General features: G+C 60.5%; 1 protein-coding gene across 1 annotated transcript in view; it reads left to right on the top strand.

Moving 5' to 3' along the window:
* The first annotated feature begins 12,552 nt into the window (after positions 1–12,552).
* The window catches only part of SPEG (striated muscle enriched protein kinase), a 27,523-nt gene continuing 21,713 nt past the window's right edge, over positions 12,553–18,362 (top strand). Inside the window, exons 1-5 of the mRNA XM_053982824.1 lie at positions 12,553–12,654; positions 13,739–13,768; positions 14,164–14,253; positions 14,460–14,841; positions 15,916–17,435. Of these exons, the coding sequence (XP_053838799.1) occupies positions 12,558–12,654; positions 13,739–13,768; positions 14,164–14,253; positions 14,460–14,841; positions 15,916–17,435 (2,119 nt within the window). The 5' untranslated portion in view covers positions 12,553–12,557. The remainder of the gene's footprint in view (positions 12,655–13,738; positions 13,769–14,163; positions 14,254–14,459; positions 14,842–15,915; positions 17,436–18,362) is intronic.

The following is an 18,362-nucleotide window of genomic DNA, read 5'->3' as shown; positions in this document are numbered from 1 at the left end:
TGTGGGAGAGCAATTCAGGATTGCTCTGTCCTGGGACATGTTGGAGGATCCACAAAACTCTGCTAGGCAGCAGATGCCATGGGGCAGTGGGCTTGGCACGGGGTGATGTTTTAGGGACAAGGCATGTGCTACTGCCAGCAGGAGGGAGTGGTCTGGGGGTGTTCCTGATGGAGAGGCCAGCGTGGCAAACCCCAGCTGGGAGGTCTTGAATCTCAAGGGATATCTCCAGCAGGTGGCCCTGTGACATCAAGGACAGTCCCCAGGCTGCCTTGGGTTGGGACGACACCTCCCTCCCTGCCGGCCCAGGCTGGCTGTGCCAGAGTTCAGCCCCTGGGGGCAGACTGGGGACAAAGCATTCCTTTGCCTTCAGGGCAGGGAAGAGGTCCCCAGGCCTCTTCTGGGGCTGGCTCAGCCACTCTGCACCTGGGCTCTGGGTCTAGCAAGGCATCCCACTCCATTGTGCCGCAGCCATCCAAGCTGGGAAATCCTGGGATTTTCTCCTTGCTAGTGACGCTCCACTGATGCTGGCACCCTTAGGCTGGTGGCAGTGGGCTGTGCCAAAGCCGTCGGGGCTCGCCTGCAGCTGGGAAGCACCGTGTTGTGTCGCTGGCCTCCTCCTCACGCAGATTTACAGCCACTGGCGAGGGTGGCTGGGGCCAGGTGCCGAGGCGTTGCCGTGGCTCCAGGAGATGGGGAAGCCCTGCTTTGCCCAGGGATAGCCAGGCAGCATTTGGCACAGACCGTCCCTGACTGCTCGCTGCCTGGAGCCCGGCGTGTGGTAGCTCTCAAAGGATGCCCCAAGGTCGAGCAGCTCCAGCAGGGCTGGCCGGGAACCACACTGCCCAGTAAAGCAGGGCCCAGTGAGAGAAATGGAGTTTTGATGTGTTTGCAGCCTTCTGGGAAGGGAGGATTTGTGGTGGTCAGGGATGCTGGGATCCCCACCTCTGCTGTCTGCTGGGAACGGAGCTAAGGGGCCCTGAAGGGCTGGCTCCTGCCCCGGGTCTTGCGTTGCAGGAAGCATGACGGTGTCCTTTCCCTCCACATGCCGTCAGGGTCTCTCTGCCCTGATCCAATGACACCGCCGGAGAAGGGGAAGCGGGGGATGAAGGCTGGGTCCCCCCCGAGCCTCTCAGCTAATATGGAAAGGTGCTGGCCCTTTTCTATCTTTGCAAGTGGAGCTGGGCTGCAGGGACGGGGCAGCAGGCGCAGAGAGGGGGAGCCCAGCCAAGGAATGTGACATATCAGAGGCAGCTGCCACTTCAGGAGAGGGGGCAGAGGGAGCGCAGCTCGCCGGGGGCTGCGCGGGACGGGACGGGACGGGTGAGGGGGGGGACGCCACGGCCCCGGCACGGGGACGGCTCAGCGAGCGGGCAGCACCCGCGGGACTCGCACCCGGGCCGGCGAGGAGCAGGTGCCGAGGCGCTGGGCGGGCTTGGGGTTGCAGCAGAGCACGGGGTGTGAGTGCCACACTGCACCGGGCGCTTGGTGAGTGGCGGCTGGGCGAGCAGGAACCCGAGTCCCAGCCTAAATATAGTCCCTTGCTTGCCCACAGGGCTGCGACCTTTGGGGCTGCAGCCTGTGGGGGGAGGCACCGAACCGGACGGCATTTGGACTGGGGGGTCGCCACTGGCCCAGGGCCCCAGTCAGGCACCCAGCACCCCCAGACTGCAGGCAGGGGGAGAATAAGGGCACAACGTGCTGGTTTGGGGTGACAGGGGTCGCGGGTGGTGGTGGGGGAGCTGCAGACTATGCACCGAGCACAGGGACGCAGTGGCACGAGTAGGGCTGCTGGGGAGCCCCGGGCAGCCCCGCCGAGTCCTGGCATCCCCCCGAAGCGCGCCAAGGTCACAGCAGAACCGGGGCCACCCCAGGAGGGCTCAGCTTGCCTGGAAGCACCTTATTTTGTGAGGAAACTGAAGAATGCAGCGATCGGCACTGGCTGTGACATCCGGCTGCGAGTGGCAGTGGTGGGCAACCCCCGGCCCAGCCTCCGCTGGTACCGAAATGAGGAGCAGCTGGCCCAGGGCGGGGAGGAGTATGGCACCCTCTGGATCCGGGACAGCAAGAAGGAGGATGCCGGTGTGTACACATGCGTCGCTGAGAATGAGCAGGGAGAGGCCATGACCAGTGCTGTGTTGGCCATCATTGACATGGAAGGTAAGGGTGACGTGGCCACCAGCACGGCCGCGCTGGCACAGACCTTGGCACAGGTTTGCTGAGGGTGGTAGCAGTGCTTTGCAGGCTCTTGCTGCAGTGCGTGGCCTGGGGCCAGACAGGGCTGCTGAGCTTTGCTGTGCCCACCCTGCTGCAGGCACTGGGGTGGCTCTCCAGCCTGGAGCGAGCATGTGGCTGCAGTACCCACTGCCAGGCCAGACTGGGTGCCAGGACTGGGCACAGAGGTGTTGGGAGCATGTGATGCCAAGCCTGCTTGGGGCAGGAGGAGAGAGAGAGAAGAGAGAGAAAAGAAAGAGAGACAGAGAGAGAGATGGGGATTGGGCACATGGTACTGGTGGTACCACCCACCACAGCCACCAACACGGTCCTCAGCACCACCTCACCAGCTGCCCACGGACAGAACTCCCACAGGGTCACCGTAATAGCTTTACCAGGCACTGGAAATGCACTGAGTGAACTGGAACGCCAATGGGGCTAGGAGGAGCCTAATGTGAGATGTGGGGCTGACAAGTAGGTGGAGCCTGTGCCCTTCGATGGGCGAGACCTGGTAGTCAATCAGTCAAAGCAAATTAACGAACATTTGCTCATCCCAGTGGCAGCTCCTTTGCTCATCACCATCACCCCTGGGTGTAGCAGTCAGAGAGGGAATGCATGGGGACTTCTGCCCTTGCATGGGTGGGCTTCATCCTGCAGGCTTGGGGCTCAGCCCCCTCTGCCTCATCATCATGGAATCATGCAATCATAGAGTTATTTATGTTGGAAAATACCTCTAAGATCATCAATCCAACCCTTAACCCAACACTGCCAAGTCTACTGTTAAACCATGTCCCTAAGTGCCACATTTATGTGTTTTCTGAATATCTCCAGTGATGGTGACTCCGCCACTTCCCTGGCTGTTCTGTTCCAGTACTTGACAACCCTTTTGGTGAACAAATTCTTCCTCGTGGAGGATGGATGCCCCCTCCCTATGACATTGCAGGCCTGAGTGTTGGGGAGCGTGGAGATTGGTGGCCCTCTTCTGAGATGTGAGATGTGCTGTCTGCATGGGGACAGTGAGGATGGGGAGTGAGGGAAGCAACACTGAGTCCGGATGCTCCAGGGAAGGAGCTGCACCTGGGACTCTGCAGCACAGGAGGCACACCAGAGATGCTGCTCCTTGAGCAGGGGGCTGGATGACTGTGGCAAGTCAGAAGGAGCCTTCACAATGCTGAAGGGGAGCACTGAACCAGGAGTCTGGAGAAGTGGTGTTTGGAGGATGGAGGAAGGTTTATGTGCAGGTCAGGAGCCTAGTGGGGTAGCAGGCAGGCATTCTGCCCTGCAGTGAGTCTGTGTGGAGTCACTGTGCATCACAGCTTTGGGGACCGTGGCACGGTGCAGTTGGGTGTGGGGTGAAGTGTGCGCAGAATGGGAGACATGCACTGCCCCGGGGGAGGGGCAGCCTGTCCTGGGCAGAAAGCAGGTGGGTCACCCTATTTCCATGCTCTGGTGTGCAGCTGCACCTCTCCATGGCCACACCAGTCTGGGCCCCACTGCTGCTGCCCAGCAGCACGGCACAGTCTGATTTCCCCAGGTGCCCGTTCCCGTTGTGCTGACGCACTCTTCCCTGCTCCCAATTCCCAGCCGCCAGCCCTCACCACCACCTTTCTGGGGCAGCTGAGGGAGGGACGGAGCAGCCAGGATTGCCCAACCTGCAGTGTGAATGTCACCCGGCCTTGGGCATTCCTCCCAGCAGGCTCTTGGCCATGGATGCACCATCATTGAGCAAACAGCCTCCCAAAAAGGCATCCCTGGGCCAGAGACACCTCTGGAGCCGTGCAGGCTCTGGGGCACTGGGTTGAGCGAGGAGCAGGGCAGCCCCTCGTGTGGCTTTGTCACTGTGGCGGCACAGAACTGTCTTTGTGGTGTGCTGTGGCAGTGCCAAGAGAGTGTCCCATCCTGCCAGGTGCTGGACAGATGTTCAGGGATCACAGAAGTTCCACTCACAGCTCCACCATCCTTGTACTGGGAAGGGACATCCCATCCTTGTACCCTGGGGCACTGTGAGCTGGATCATGAGCCACTTCTGGGACAAGAGGGATGTGTTCAGGGTCCCCAGGTAGGATAAAGTCTTCCTCTGGACTTGGCATCCCAGGCCCCTGTGTCTGGAGGTATTGGAATGCCCTTGCTCCATTGGCAAGATCAGCTTTTTGTCTGGACTTGGGGTCCTGGTTCTCTGTGTCTGGTGGTGTTGTGGTGTCCTTGCTCCATCTGCCTCTGATGGGTAGTGGTCTCTGGTGGGCACAGAGCCCCTTTTCTCCCTGGTGCACTGCCAGGCTGAAGATCTCTGTGGGGCCAGCACTGGCTCTTCCCAAGGTGGCTCAGGTCCCTGCTAGTGGCCTGGGAGGCTCCATGCTGCCCATCTCTGTACTCATCCTGGGAAGCTCCTCCTGCACCAGCTCAGCAGTCCCCCTTGTTCACACAAGCCCGATTTAGCTTCTCTAATCTCTTGCCCTGAATCTGTCGCTCCACCCCACTAATTATTTTCTCCTGCTCTCCTCCCAGGTTCCCTGAGTGCGTCAGTGCTCACTGTGGGGAGTGGGGAGAGCATGCATGGGGCTGGCCAGGCTGGTGCAGGTGCTACCAGGGGCACACCATCCCCACTGTCCCACGCTGTCCCCCCCCCGCCCCACTTCACTGCCCTCCTCCTGATGCAGGTTCTCCCTAATGCCCCAGCTCCATAGGTACAGGTGGAGGGCATTGACCCTTCTCACACCAGCACCAGGCTGGTCCAGATGGTCCAGATCCTTCCAGACAGCCCTGGCCCCTACCATAGCTTCATTGCTCCTAGACTTGCTAAAGCCTTTATCACCTCTCAGCTGCATCTCCTGAATTTTTTCCCTGTAAACGGGATTAAATCACCTCTTAAGAACCCGAGCTAATCTCCTTTTAGAGCCCTGCCCTCATTCACTGTGCCAGCACTGCCTGATCCTCCCCACCCAGGCTGCCTCTCATTTCAAGGTTGGATGTGTCCATCTTGGGTTCCCAGTGCAGGGTCTTGCTCCATTCGCCTCCACCTGCACTCAGCAATCAAACCGTCTTGGAGCCTTCCCTCTGTCCAGGAAACAGCCTGCACCTGCCTGGATTTGGGGCAGGAAAGGGGGCAGAAACTTCCTGTGTGTGGTGGCCCTGCACGAACCCTTCCTATGTGAGGAGTTACAGTGGGGGACGTTGGCATAATTTTTCAGCTGATGGTGCATGGCAATGGAGCCCACTGGGGATGGCTGTGCTGACAGTGTCCCTGGTGGCTCAGCATCTCTGGCCATTTATCTCAGTGCCTAATTTTAGTCCCATGGTTTGCAGCACCGTGCCCATGTTTAATGCCAGCTGCCCCAGAGTGGCTCCCACCACTGCCCCCATCCACCTGGGCAGGGGTCTGGTGTGGTGTCCACATGTGCCAGATTGCCATCCTAGGGTCTGTCAGAGCGAGACGCCTGCTCCCAGTGAGTGGGGTGGTGAGTGCAGCTGTCCAGTCAGTCACCTCCACCCCTGCCCTCTCGCCTGCTGCTGGAGGGTTATTTTTGCTGAGGAATGTGCCATCCTCTCGGATTCTGGCAGGCTGCAGGGCTTGTGTTACAGGCAAGAGGCCGAAACCCAGGCCTGCAGTTAGGTAAATATAGCACCAATATTCGGGACTGCATGAAGGGACGACCCTCCTTCCAGGGCTGCCCATCACTCCCATTGCCCTTCCTGCCTCCTGACACCAGGTTGCTGGAAGGGGCTGGTTGCTTCCACGCTGCTGCCTGCACCCTTGCCTGCTTTCCCCCACAGCATGCAGCCCCTCACTCCCAGCTGGGGGGTATGCCAGAGGCTGGCATGCCAGGGATGTAATGCCTTGTGCCATCCCGCTCCATGTCCAGACGCCCAGAGCCAAGGTCACATTGCTGCTTTGCAACCCTATGTTCTCCGCCTGCAGTGAGCACTGTGTGCTCAGGCATCCTTCTTGTGGCAGCAAAGGGAGGCAAATCTGGAGAGGGCAGCCCCTGGGAGACGGGGGACAGCACAGCACTGCTCCTCCACAGTGTCACAAGGATTCTGTGGCGCTGCCCTGCCGGCTGACAAGGGACATTCCGCTGCTGTATTTATTTTCCCTGGGGACAGAGCTACGGGGAAGGTCCCACCTACCCAGGCTCTCGGCACATCCCCACCTCCCGCCAACCATCCCCAGCAGCTCCAGGAGGTGCAAACGCATGAAAGATTCATGGCCAGACCTCCTCCTACTCGAGACGCCGCATGCACACACCGCCATCAATTATTCAAGCACTGAGACAAGGGGCTGCTGGCTGGGACCAGGGGCAGGGGGCTGGTGCCAGGCCAGAGCTGTGGCACCGGGTCAGGATCTGTGCAGAACAGTCAAGAGGCCAGCAAGGTGTGGAGGGCTGTGGTTCTTGGAATAGTGGAATTAGTGCTGCAGTTTGAGCAAGTGTTTGCTGTCCACTTTGCTTGGGACTGATGTGTGTCCAGCAGGCAAAGCCGGAGCTGGGTGGCAGTGGGGCCACCTGCTCCGGGTCTGCTTCTTGTCTGTGCCAGAGCTGCACTGGCTGCCATTCTCTGTCCTAGGACCCTGACCTGCAGAGGAGCAGGGCATTGTCAGGGCTGCCCCTGGGCTGGGACAGGGCAGAAGGGCAGCCCAAGTTGCAGGTGACCATCACCTCCCATAGGACACCTTCTGCAGTGACTTCGGCTTTGCCTTGGTGGGGCAATTTGCAGGTGCTGCTGCCACTGAAAATGACTTTTGGTGCCTGCAACAGGAACAGCCTCTTGGAAGTGGCCCAGCTGTTCCCAGAGGTTCAGAATCTCTGGGACAGCCCAGAGTCACTCCTGAAGCTTTTGCTGAGGGATGGCTAGAGAGTCACAGTTGCTGGGAAGAGCTGTGTGCCCAGCCAGCCATGAGCTGTGACCAATGATGTAGGATAGTTGGAGAATATACAAGTGACTGTGTTTTGGCTGGACAAAGGTGGTCCTCCCTGGGGCCAGACCTGAGGCTGTCCTTGTGGGTGCTTTGGTGACAGCACCCTTGCCCTGGCACCACTGTGTGACATGTCAAAGCCTTGGTGCTTCTTCCCAGCATCCCTGATGAGTCTTTTAATCCCACTTGAGTGTGAAAAGAATGTACAGGCTGTGTGTCTGCAGCAGGACCACAGGCGTGCACAGATAGGGTGAGAGTACCTGGCAGGGAAGCCCTGGGTGCAGGTACTCTGACATACATAAGCCCTACAGTTCACCTCTTTACCTAGCTCTGGCTCAAGGGTATGCATTTCTGTCCCCACCCAGGGCTGGCGGGAGGCAGTAGAGACCTCTGTCTCTGACAGGAGATTCCCTTAATGCCAGCTGTAGCATTTGTAGAACTTGTCTGACGTTCAGGGTCTCCACGGAAACCCCACAGCATCACTCGAATTGTGGGACTGACAGAAATGTTGTATAAACAGCTCCTTTTGTACTGGGTAATTTGCAAGTTATTATGGAGCCATGAAAAGCCTCACGTTTGGAGTCATGAGCTGGGAGGGGAAGCAGAGAAAAGCTACCAGAGCTGCCAGGCATCATGGGGAGCGTGATGCCTGTGAGCAGCTCCTTGTGGAGCAGCTGGCTCCCCAGGGGACAGGTGAGCAGCGTGGGGACAAGCACTGGGAAGGCCTCCAGCAGCGTCCCCATGGATGCTCTGCAGTGGGAAGGGGGCAGCTCAAACAGATGGTGAGGCCAGAACCTTGGCAGCCTCTCCAAGGGCCTGGAAAGGGGGCTAATGAATGCTGCAAGGTTTGGTGACTTGGTGAGGGAAGGTATCAAGCTATGGGGGACCAAGAGCTGTGAGGGGCATGGCATGCAAGACAGGACCTGCTGAGTCTGTGAGGCTGGGACTGCCCTTCTGGCTTATTTGTAGCATCACCCAGAAAACTGGGACAGGCAGCAGGGCTCAGGATGGTCAGCTGGGGAAAGTGTGCCAGGGTTGTGCCAGCACCCCAGGAGCACATAGAGGTCTTAATGTACCTGAGCAGCCTCAGTGGGGACTCCTACCCACAGCTTCTGCCCACATCCCGGGAGCCCCATCACAGCTCGGTCCTGGGCACAGAGTCCTGCTCTGAGCTGTGCTGTGGGTCCTCACCCCAGCATGAAGGGAGGTCCTGTGTGTGTCATGCCACATAGACAGGGACAGCAACCTACCTTCCCAGGTCAAGCTTGTCTCCCCATCAACCACAGAGCAGTGATGCTACGACAGGGCTGAGCAGTCCAGCCCTGCAAACCCATGTGGGTCCTGAGGCACCTGGGGGGCAGGGTACAAGGTTTCTCTTGCCACCAGCACTGGGACTGGAGGCTGTGTGGTTTGCCAGGGGAATTGATGTGAAGCACTGTGTCCATATTAGCTCCTGCCCATGTACTGTTGTGCTGTGACCCACACCCGTGTCTTGGCAAGGGCATCTTTCTGCATTACCAATCACTGGGGGATGTGGGGGACTGAGCTGAAGCTGGCAGAGTGATGGTGAGCCTGTATCATGGGCAGTGCCACGGCACACTGCAAACATACTGCTGGCTGCAGGGTTTTGGTAGCTGTGGCACTGAGTCTGCCCTGTTTGAGAGCACTTTGGGGACAGCACACAGAGCGCTGCTGTGTTGTATTTTTTCCATCCCAGTTGGTCTGCATGTGGGGGCTGTAGTGGGGGGCCTGTGTCCTAAGAGAGAAGCTCATGGGCAGTGGGGCAGGATGGACAGGCGACAGGGAACAGTGGTACAGCTGCACTGCCTGGCAGGGGGCTCGGACCCCTGCCTGCCGTGTAGAAAAAGCCAGAGGTGGAGAAACCATGTACCCGCCTCAGACACGCCCCCTCCCTCCCCTCTACGACGGTGGCCCTCGCCCCCCACCACCTGTGCCCTGCCTTTTCCCCACCACTGTCACTGTGTGCCAGGGCTGGCGGGGAGGCGGAGGCGGAGGCAGGCGGGGGAAGGATGGAGGGAGGAGCAGTCCAGTGATGCTTCATGCTCACAGCTCCAGCCCTCCCGAGAACCCAACCTGGCGACCCCCTTCCTCTCCCTCCACCGTTCCCGGCTACCGGTGGTGAAGGATGCTCAGAGCATCGCTTGCTGCCACGACGTGCTGACAGCGGGGACCCCGCCGGGAGCGGGCTGCCGTCCTGCCGGGCCTGAGTCCGTGTCACCGGGCCAGCAGGGCTCTGCAGAAGCATGAAGAAGATTTGGGTGAAGAAGCGTTTCCAGGTAAGGGCTCCAGGCTGCCGTGCCGGCGGGCGCCGGGAGAAGGGGGCAGTGCCGAGAGCGGCTGGGGATGGGAATGGATGCTGATGGAGACGGGAATGGGGATGCGAATAAGGATTGGGATGGGAATGTCCCTCCAGCCCTTCCGTTGCCCCCTGGGGCTCCCCAGGGCTTTGCACAGCACCAGCTTCAGCCCCGCTTGCAGAGCTGCCAGCTGCTTGCCTGGCCTCGCCAGCCCGGGCAGGAGGGGCAGAGGGCAGGGGCTCAGCACCTCCTGTGCTAACACCCGGGCTGGGACCCCCGCCGGGGCTTTCCCCACGCCCCTCTCTTCCCTCTCTGCCCTCTGGAGTCGGGGCAGCAAATGGAGGCTGCTCCATGGCTCCCCCCAGCCCCACTGCCGGTGGTCACGGAGCTGGAGACGAGGCTTTGCATGCGTCATCCCCTCCGCGTCAGGAGCATGCCTGGCACAGGCAAGGCTCCTTCGCGGGCCCGCCGCACGCTCCGCTGCCGAGCAAGGAACAAGGACGTCACTTGGCCTCAGCGGAGGGTGGAGGATGGGGAACATACTTCCAGGAAGCCCCCTGCCCCCAATTCCCCGAGGCACACAAGCCCAATGCGGACGCATACCCTCCCCGCTGTCACTCTGCCTGGTGGCCCAGAGGGGACTGGGAAGGGGCTGTCACGCGCAGCACCTTCCCAGGGGTGGAAGATGCACGATGGGACACAGGTCCCCAGGGAGAGAAGTTGCTGAGGGTCCCTCTGGGGCAGGGTGGTTTGCACAGCCTGGCTGCCCCATCTGCATTTGGGGGCAGCAAGTCCAGGGGTTTGCCTATGTGGCAGGGCAGGGTCCTGCGCCGCTGGCTGAGCTCGGGAGGGGTATCAGAACAGCCACAGCAGCTTCTCTTTGCACCAGGCAAGTTACTCACTCCCTCCCCACCTCATTCCATCCCTGCTCCCTGTCTGCCTGTCTCACACAATAGGCAGCAATGCCATGTGGTGCTGGGTTCCATGTGCTAGGTGGTGGCAAGCTCCGCGGTCCCAGGAGATCCTTCACTCCCTGTTGGCCCCGTGGCCAGTGAGGGATGCACCATGCTTGGGCCAGCACGGGACCCCAGCCTGGACAGGTGGATCCATGCCTAGCACAGGGGAAGGAAACACCTCCAGGTCTCAGCCAGCTGCCTCGTAGTGCAGGGTTGAAGCTGGGTGTGGATCCCAGCCAGCTCTTCTCTCTACTCTATGCTGGGTGGCACAGAGTGTGCTCCTGGGGCTCCTCCACCCCTTTTTCCAACATGCAAATGAAATCCCACGCAGGATGATTACCCCCACTCTTTGTCTGTCCCTTCGTACAAGACTCTGATCCCACACCAAGCCCTGAGCTGCTCCTGCCCCCTTTCCATCTCCTATTCTGGGGCTGACCCTGCATCACCCAGCACTTGCTCCCTAGTGGGCTGCAGGTGGGTGCTGTGCTTGAGGTGGGTCCGGTCTGCGGGGTGGCCTGATCCTGCAAGGTGCCCTGATCCTGTAGGGACCTGTTGAGAGGTGAAGGGGAGGGGGCTCAGCCCCTCTGTAGCTCTGGGCAATGGAGCCCAGCTCTCTGGGTATACTCACCATATTTGATGGGGAGCCGATGGCGCCTGTCCCTGGGGAAGCCGGAAGAGTACCCGATAATGGCACTCAATTGCATTTTCATTTTTTAATGGGGGAATTATCCGCCGATGGTGCAGTTAATCACTCATCTTTCCCTGGCCTGGAAGATGGGCTGCCAGCCAGAACCAGCACAGTCAGCCGAGAAGGGGAGGTGAAGCCTGGCTCAGCCTGAATACAAATGTGTCTCGTGCAGCCGCTGCCCTCTGGCCAGCACTGCATGCAGGCAGGGGGGTTGGTGGGAACGCGAATGCTGCCCATGTGCAGGGTCTGCCACTGCAGTGGCAGCAGCTTTGGGGCTTGTGAAATGAGCCTGCTGCCCTTGAAGGGCAACTAACTGCTTGCCATGCTTGGCTGTCCATCCCTGGTGGCTGGCTGTCCCTGGGGTCTGGCTGTCTGTGACCTGCTTGGAAGCTGGAGGGATGGTGGGGCAGGAGGGGCTGGTGGAGCGAAGGGCTTCAAGACAGTTGGGTGTCCAGCCCTGGGCTCCCCACTGGGGAGACAGGGCATAGGCCATCAGTGTCCTGGGGAGACCCTGTCACCTAGACTGGCTGGGAAGGATGCTCAGTCCTGGCAGCCCAACCCTGCCTGTCTGCAGTCCACATTCCCACTCCTGCTTGCCGAGATCACCTCGTCCCTCTGCTTTCCTGGGATATGGCGTCAGTGCACACTGGGTCTGGCAGACAGACTGCCCTCAGCTGGTCCCTTCCCTGGCATGTAAGTGCCCAGCCCTGGGCTGCAGCACAGAGGGCAGCCAAGTTGGCAGGGAGCTCCTGGTGCTTCCACCCCATGCTCGGTTCCCACCTGCCTGCCCAGACGGCATGGGTGAGCACAGCCCCTGTGCCTCCTCCCCTGCACCGACAGGCCAGTCCCGTGCTGCCAGGCAGCCTCTCTCTCAACTGGCATGACCTCTACAGGGGAAAAGGATGCTGTCCCCATGCTGGGACAGTGGCCATGGTGGAGTCTGGGCCAGTGCCTGGAAGACATTTTGCTGGCCAAATCCCCATGCTGGCTGGGTGGCTTTCAAGGGGCTGCAGAGCACTTGGGCAGCAGCCCAGGCAAAGACTTCGCTGCAGGCTATGCCAGCTGCAGGCAGCAGTTCTGGGGCATCTGGGATGCCCAGGACTGTCACTCTTGGGCTTGGGCTGCAACACAGGGCCGGGGTGCATAGTGCCATCACCAAGGGGACTCTGTGAGTGCGCGCGCGTGCGCACAGGTGTGTGTGAGTGTGCGTGGCTGGGCATGCGCTACACGTGCCCACCTACACCATCCATCTCTGCGTGTGCGCGGGGGCGTGTGCCTGTGGGTACCCGTGGGTGTGCAGCAAGGGTGCATGTGAGCGGTGGCAGGTGTGCCCTGCCAGTGGGAGGGCGTGAGTGGTGTGACGTATGTCGTGCCAGAGTGCGTGTGAGAGGTTGTGGGTGTGAGCGGTGCTGCATTTGCTGGGATGGGGGGTGTGTGTGTGTGTGCGAGGCGTGGTGTGGCAGCGGTGTGAGTGCATGGCAGGTACCTATCACCATGCCACAGGTAATGCTCTGTTCTCTTTTCCTTTGCAGAAGACGGGCCACTCGCGGCGCTTTGGGCGCTTCACGCATGGTGCGTTGAGTTACCGGGACCCGACTCCCCCTGCTGCCCCAAGAGTGCCGGGATGGGCCCACCACCATGCTGCAAGGGGCAGCGAGCAGAGGCTGGGCAGGGCTGGATTGCATCTTGCCAGCCACAAAATAGGGTCCCAGTCAACCAGGAGCTCAGTGTCCCCCGTGCAGCTGGTCTGCTCCTGGCCTTGCAGCTCTACTTGCTCAGGGGCTGCCAGACTGTTGTGGCTAGGATTGGGAATCTGATGCACTAGCAGTGCACAAAGCAGTTTGTTGTGTGCTGGGCTGCAGAGGGGCGGCTTGGAGTGGGGGGAAGCAGTGTGGCCCCCCGCACACCTTAAGAATGCAATGGAGAGGAGCAGTGGTGGGGCTGAGACATGTTTCTCACTGCAGGGGTTGTTCCTGCAGCTTGTGAGGGCTTGGGCAGTGGCAAGGAGGAAAGTCAGTCCTCCCCTGGCAGCATGGCACTAGTTTTCCTGCAATGGAACATGAGGGTGATACTGAAATGGCCTTGCCACATCCTGCCCAGTGGGTCAGCTCTTAGTGATGCCCTGCCCTGAGAATTTTGGCTTTATCAACTGCAGCTGTGCTGTGGAGCACAGCTGTATTGTACAGCACTTGCACTGGTGGGGCAGAGGATGGACTTGTACATGCCCGGCAGAGGCTGTGTGCACGTGGACACCTGTCCATGTGCTCCAGCACCCCCAGGATTGCCCAGCTGGGGCACAGACTGGGAGGGTCCAGCCCCAGGCTGAGATGCACTGCAGAGCACAGCAGCATATATGGATACTGCAGCGGTGAGGCCAGCAGCTCCAGGGATAGGGGGTGGCTGTCCTGCTGGGCAGGATGTGGCTGTGGCAAAGGGAGGGAATGGTGCTGCGCACTGCACAGGTGGGACGGTGTGTGCAAGGAGAGGACCTGTGTGCAGCGCTGGAATGGTGTGCAGTGAATGTGATGCAGAGTGGAGACATGGTGGGGAAGTGCTGGGGACAAGGTCCCCCCGGCTGCCCTCGCGTCTCCGCAGGCCGGGCCGATAACCGGGTGTTGATGTCTCTCTCTCTCTTGCTGCCCCTATGGAAGCGAAGTTTTCCGCTCCTGCAGGAAACAAAGCTACGGTAGGAAGACGCCTTCCCAATGCCATCACTGTCCCCATAGTAAACCCTGTGCCCCAGCCTGCCACCCTGCTCTGTCACTTCCACTGTCCCCTTGCTCTGCTTTTTTGTCCCTGTGCCACCTCTGCCAGCTGCGTTCCCACTGCTGGCACTGCCTCCCTTCCTCCCGTCATTTAACACTGTTCCTGCCTGCCCTTGCCCTGCTGGACTTTCCCACTCCTAGTCCTGCCTTTCCCTACTGGCAGCTTGTCCCTGCAGGTCACAGTCATGCCTCCTGCCCTGGAGCTGCCTGGGCACTGCTCTCATGCTCCAGGAGCCAATGGATCTGCAACAGACAGTACCAGTGTGGTCTGCTGTCTCTCTGTACCCTCACTCCCTACTCTCCCCTCCCACCCCAGACTCGGAGACAGGTGAGGATGAATCCAGCGACCCCCAGGTGACACAGCGCAGTGATCTCCAGGATGAGACGGCCTTCAGCACCCCCACGGGTGAGCAGGGACACCTGGCTGGCACTCAGCCCTGACACTGGCTGCTGGCCATGACTCCCCACAAGGCCTCTGCTGGCCAGGCTTTGGGGGTGTCCATGGAGGGACATGGACATGAGGGATACCCCATGGTGGTTCAGCCCTCTCTGAGCAGGGTGCTGAGCTTCTCCTCACAGGCACCCAGTCTTGGCTCATCCCTCTTCTCTCAGGTGGGTCTGACACCCTCGTGGACACCTCCATGAACACAACGCCGACCTCAGTGCTGGCCCTGTCACAGGCAGAGGAGCGCTCCAGCTGGTCAGGCAGCCAGCAGACCGTGGTGGAGAAGGAGACGGATGCCAGCCTCTCTGCACGGGGACCTTACCTCCGTCCTGCTGCCTGGCCGCAGCTGCAGGGAACCCCAAGGCAAGCAAACACGCCGGCCCCACGTGGCGCCGAGGTCCGGCACCTGGGCGTGGAGCCGCTGGTGCGGGCATCACGGGCTAATCTGGTGGGCACGAGCTGGGGGTCAGAGGATAGCCTTTCGGTGGCCAGCGACCCGTACGGCAGCGCCTTCAGCCTGTACCGAGGACGGGCGCTCTCACTCCATGTGTAAGTAGCCAGGGGAAGCACACGGAGGGGACATCGCGCTGGGGCCATCTCCTTCCAACCCCTGCAGCCATCTCCTTCCCTCCACCTGGGCTTTCTTTGCCTTCACCTTCCCAGATGAGGAGTGGGGCCTCTGAGCAGTAGGCAGCCTGTTCTTGGTGAGGTGGGAGCCATGCAGTCTGGGGGTGATGTAGAGTGGGGTCCCTTTCTGCTGTGGCCAGCTTGAGGCTGGGTGTATCCCCTATGCCACTGCTTCAGCTGCAGTATCCCACCTGCAGATTATACCGTGGGTATTTTCCTGTTCCACCCCACTGTGGTGCTCTGTGCAGCCCACTGTGTGGGGATCTGGAGGTGCACAGTAGCCTGGGGCACACACTGGCAAGTGTCTGCCCACAGTACAGGGGTGGCAGCAGGGTCCGAGGACATGCTGCCTCCCCAGATCCTGCTGATGTGCTCAGAGCCCCTGTCCCTCCCTGCTGCCTTTGGTTCCCATACCTGCAGGCCTGCTCCTTCGACCTCCATCTTGCTCTTTTTTTTTGTTTGTTTAAGGCTGCTTCTTCCACCAGAACCTCATCTCCATCTTATGATTTCCACTCTGTCTTTGCTGAGCTCCTCTGGGGGCAGTGGGATAGGAAGATGTGCCCACAACAGCATGTGCACAGGCAGGGCTTGCAGCCTTGGGGACCCCTTCTGGCCAGGCTGCACTGCCTCAGCACACCAGGACATCCCGGCAAACTGGGACACCCCCACAGCCCCTGGTCCTGTCTGCATGGTGACCCTGGGGAGGGGACTCACTGGGTATCCCAGCATCACCCTGCTGCTCCACATGAGTACCCCTGGGCAAGGGGTCCAGCAGCCCAAGACTCTCACCTAACCCAGCCAGCTCCCAGTGGTCTTGGGGTGACCAGATGTCCTTGCTGGGACCCCTTGAGTCTCCACAGTCACAAGGCTGCCCTGACTGTTTGACCTGTTTGCCATGCTCCATTGGGCACTGTGGTGCAGGCTGGAAGCTGGGATGGAGCCAAGCAGGTACAAGAGTGGTCTCTAAGCCATGCTCCTCTGTCTCTGCCCTTGCAGCAGCATCCCCCAGGGAGGCTACCGGAGAGATGACCTCCACAGAGGCCCTGTCTCTCCAAAGCCTGGTGCAGAGCCCCCAAGATCCCCCGCTGCTCTGCCGCTGACTGCCAAGCCACCCATCGTCCGCTCACCATCTCCTCGTGCTGGCACATGTCCACAGCCGCCCACTGGCATCGTATCACAGCCTGCTGCCCGTGGCCCTGGCGTCCCCTCCTTCACACCCGTGACCCCTCGCAAGAAGTCCTCAGTGCCAGTAGAGTACCAGGACATCGTTCCTGAGGAGTATGAGGAGAAGATCAAGAAGCCCAAGTCCTCTGGATACTCACAGGGTAGCACACAGGAGTCCCGTCCGCAGACACCCATTAGTGACACCTCCGGCCGCATCTCTGTCCGGGCATCCCCCAAGCTGGTGCGTGCTGGCTCCAGGATCTTTGAAAGGCTGCAGTACTTTGAGGAGCGGCAGAGGAGCCTGGAGCAGGACAGTCCCTTTCCTGCACGCTCCAACTTGCCGCTCCGCAAGACGCGCTCCTTCGACCAGCCTGGCACTGGCATGCGCCGTGCCAGCACTCCAGGTGGCTCCCGGGAGGACCTGCGGGAAGGTGGCCGCTGGGAGCCAGGCAGCACGGCAGCGTGCCGGCGTTTGGCCTTCCGGCAGAAAGCCGCATCCTTTGACGAGCGGGGCAAGTTCGCCAACCGTGTCTATGCCATCGAGCACAAATTTGCAGAGGAGCTGACCCGCATCAAGCGGACAGTCTCCAAGCAGCAGCTGCGGCGCTCCCAGGAGCTGTGCAAAGCCGGGTTGCCCCCGGCACCCTCACCCCCAGCGAGCAGCGAGCCCCCCGCACCCCGTGCCCCCCGCACCTCTTCCTCTCAGGGCGCCGGTGGACGTAAGGCACTGCCACCCAAGACCTGCCCGCCAGCAGAGAGCACACACGTCATCCAGCACCTGGCACTTTCCAGCGTGCTGTTGGTGGGACCTGATGGGGAGCCACTGCCAGGGGGACAGCGTGGCAAGAGAGCCCCAGTAGGGGGGGGAGGGGCAGCTGGACAGCCCAGCTCAGTGGAGGATGCAGGTGCCAGGAAGGGTCTACAGCAAGAAGGCATTGGGGAAGTGAAGAAGAAGGAGCAGTGGCCATTGGCACAAGCCAGCCCGCAGGGAAGGGTGGCCCTCTCGCAGGCAGGTCCCGCAGAAGGCAGTTTGTACCCAGATGGAGGCCCTGCCCGTGGCCTGGGGGCAGTGAGCGAAGCTCTGGCTGCCCGACTCGCTGTGCCCCATGGACTGTACCGGCGGCCAGAGACACCCACAGAAGTGCGGTTCCTGCCTTGGGCAAAGCCGGGGATGGAGCAGGAAGCTCGTCTGGAACGAAGCTGGGCAGGACAGCATGGTGTGGGCAGGGAGGCGGAGAGAAGGCAGATGAAAGTGTCAGAGAAGAAAGAGAGTGGCCGGATGGCTCAAGAAGGCAGGAGCACACGGAGCAAGGGGAAGGGACGCCGAGCCAGGCCCACTTCTCCAGAACTAGGTAGGGGCATGGCTTTCTGCCCTCCTGAGGCACAGAGCTGGTCTGGCCAGCCCCTGAGTGGGCCGGGGGACCTCCATCCTGCCCCTGGGAGATGTGGGGAGCCCAGGGGTGGAGGGACATGACTCTGGAGGCTGGGGTAGTTGGCACCAAGCAGTGCCATAAGACAGACCAGCCTGGCTGCCAGTTTGCTGGGCCTTAAAGTTACAACACTTGCTATCATCTCCATACCTCTTGTCTGGCACAGGAAAGATACAGCGCGCTGACTTGTGGCATAAAGCCCTGGTCTAGGGCACAGGGCACCCACTGCAACTTGTCCTGTCTGGGCCATGCTTGGTGGTCCAGGCAGGGCATGCAGCCCAAGCTTCCCCAGGGGAAGGTGGCTTGGCTGGCTGAGAGGTATCCTGCCCATCCCAGCATGCAGCAGTTAGACCAGACTATACCTGTGCTGGGAGATTTTAGGCTCTGCTCTAGCCAGAGAAGTGCCAGGCCCACATGTCTGAGGTTCCTGGCACAGCCCCAGGATTTTTGTTCGTGTGCTGGGGCCATGAGAGGGGAGGGAGCTGGGAGGTGCTTGCTGATGTATTGGGGTGCAGCAGCCACCATCCCATGAGGTATTAGGGGAAGTTCAGGGTGGGGGGTGCAGCAGGATATAGGACCCTCCTTCTTCCACATCCCACTGTCACCTCATTTCTTATGCCCTATGGGGATGTACAACAAGCTGTATGCTTCCTGCCCCTTCCTGGTCCGCTGTCTTGTCCCCACTGCCTGCTCTGTGCCATGGTGGACCCTGATGTGGCCTTTTCATCCACTGCATGGCCCGAGTACCTGCTAATGCCCCAGAGAGGGTGTGGTTGGGAGACCCATGCTCTGCCTGCATGCAGCCCAGCATGGCACAGGACCCACTCACTTCACCCTGCTGACAGCCAC

Source organism: Vidua macroura, chromosome 7 (genome assembly GCF_024509145.1).
Source record: "Vidua macroura isolate BioBank_ID:100142 chromosome 7, ASM2450914v1, whole genome shotgun sequence".
NCBI classification, from domain to species: domain Eukaryota; kingdom Metazoa; phylum Chordata; class Aves; order Passeriformes; family Viduidae; genus Vidua; species Vidua macroura.
Note: the sequence above shows the minus strand (reverse complement) of the source record. Positions and strands in the feature narration are given on the sequence as shown.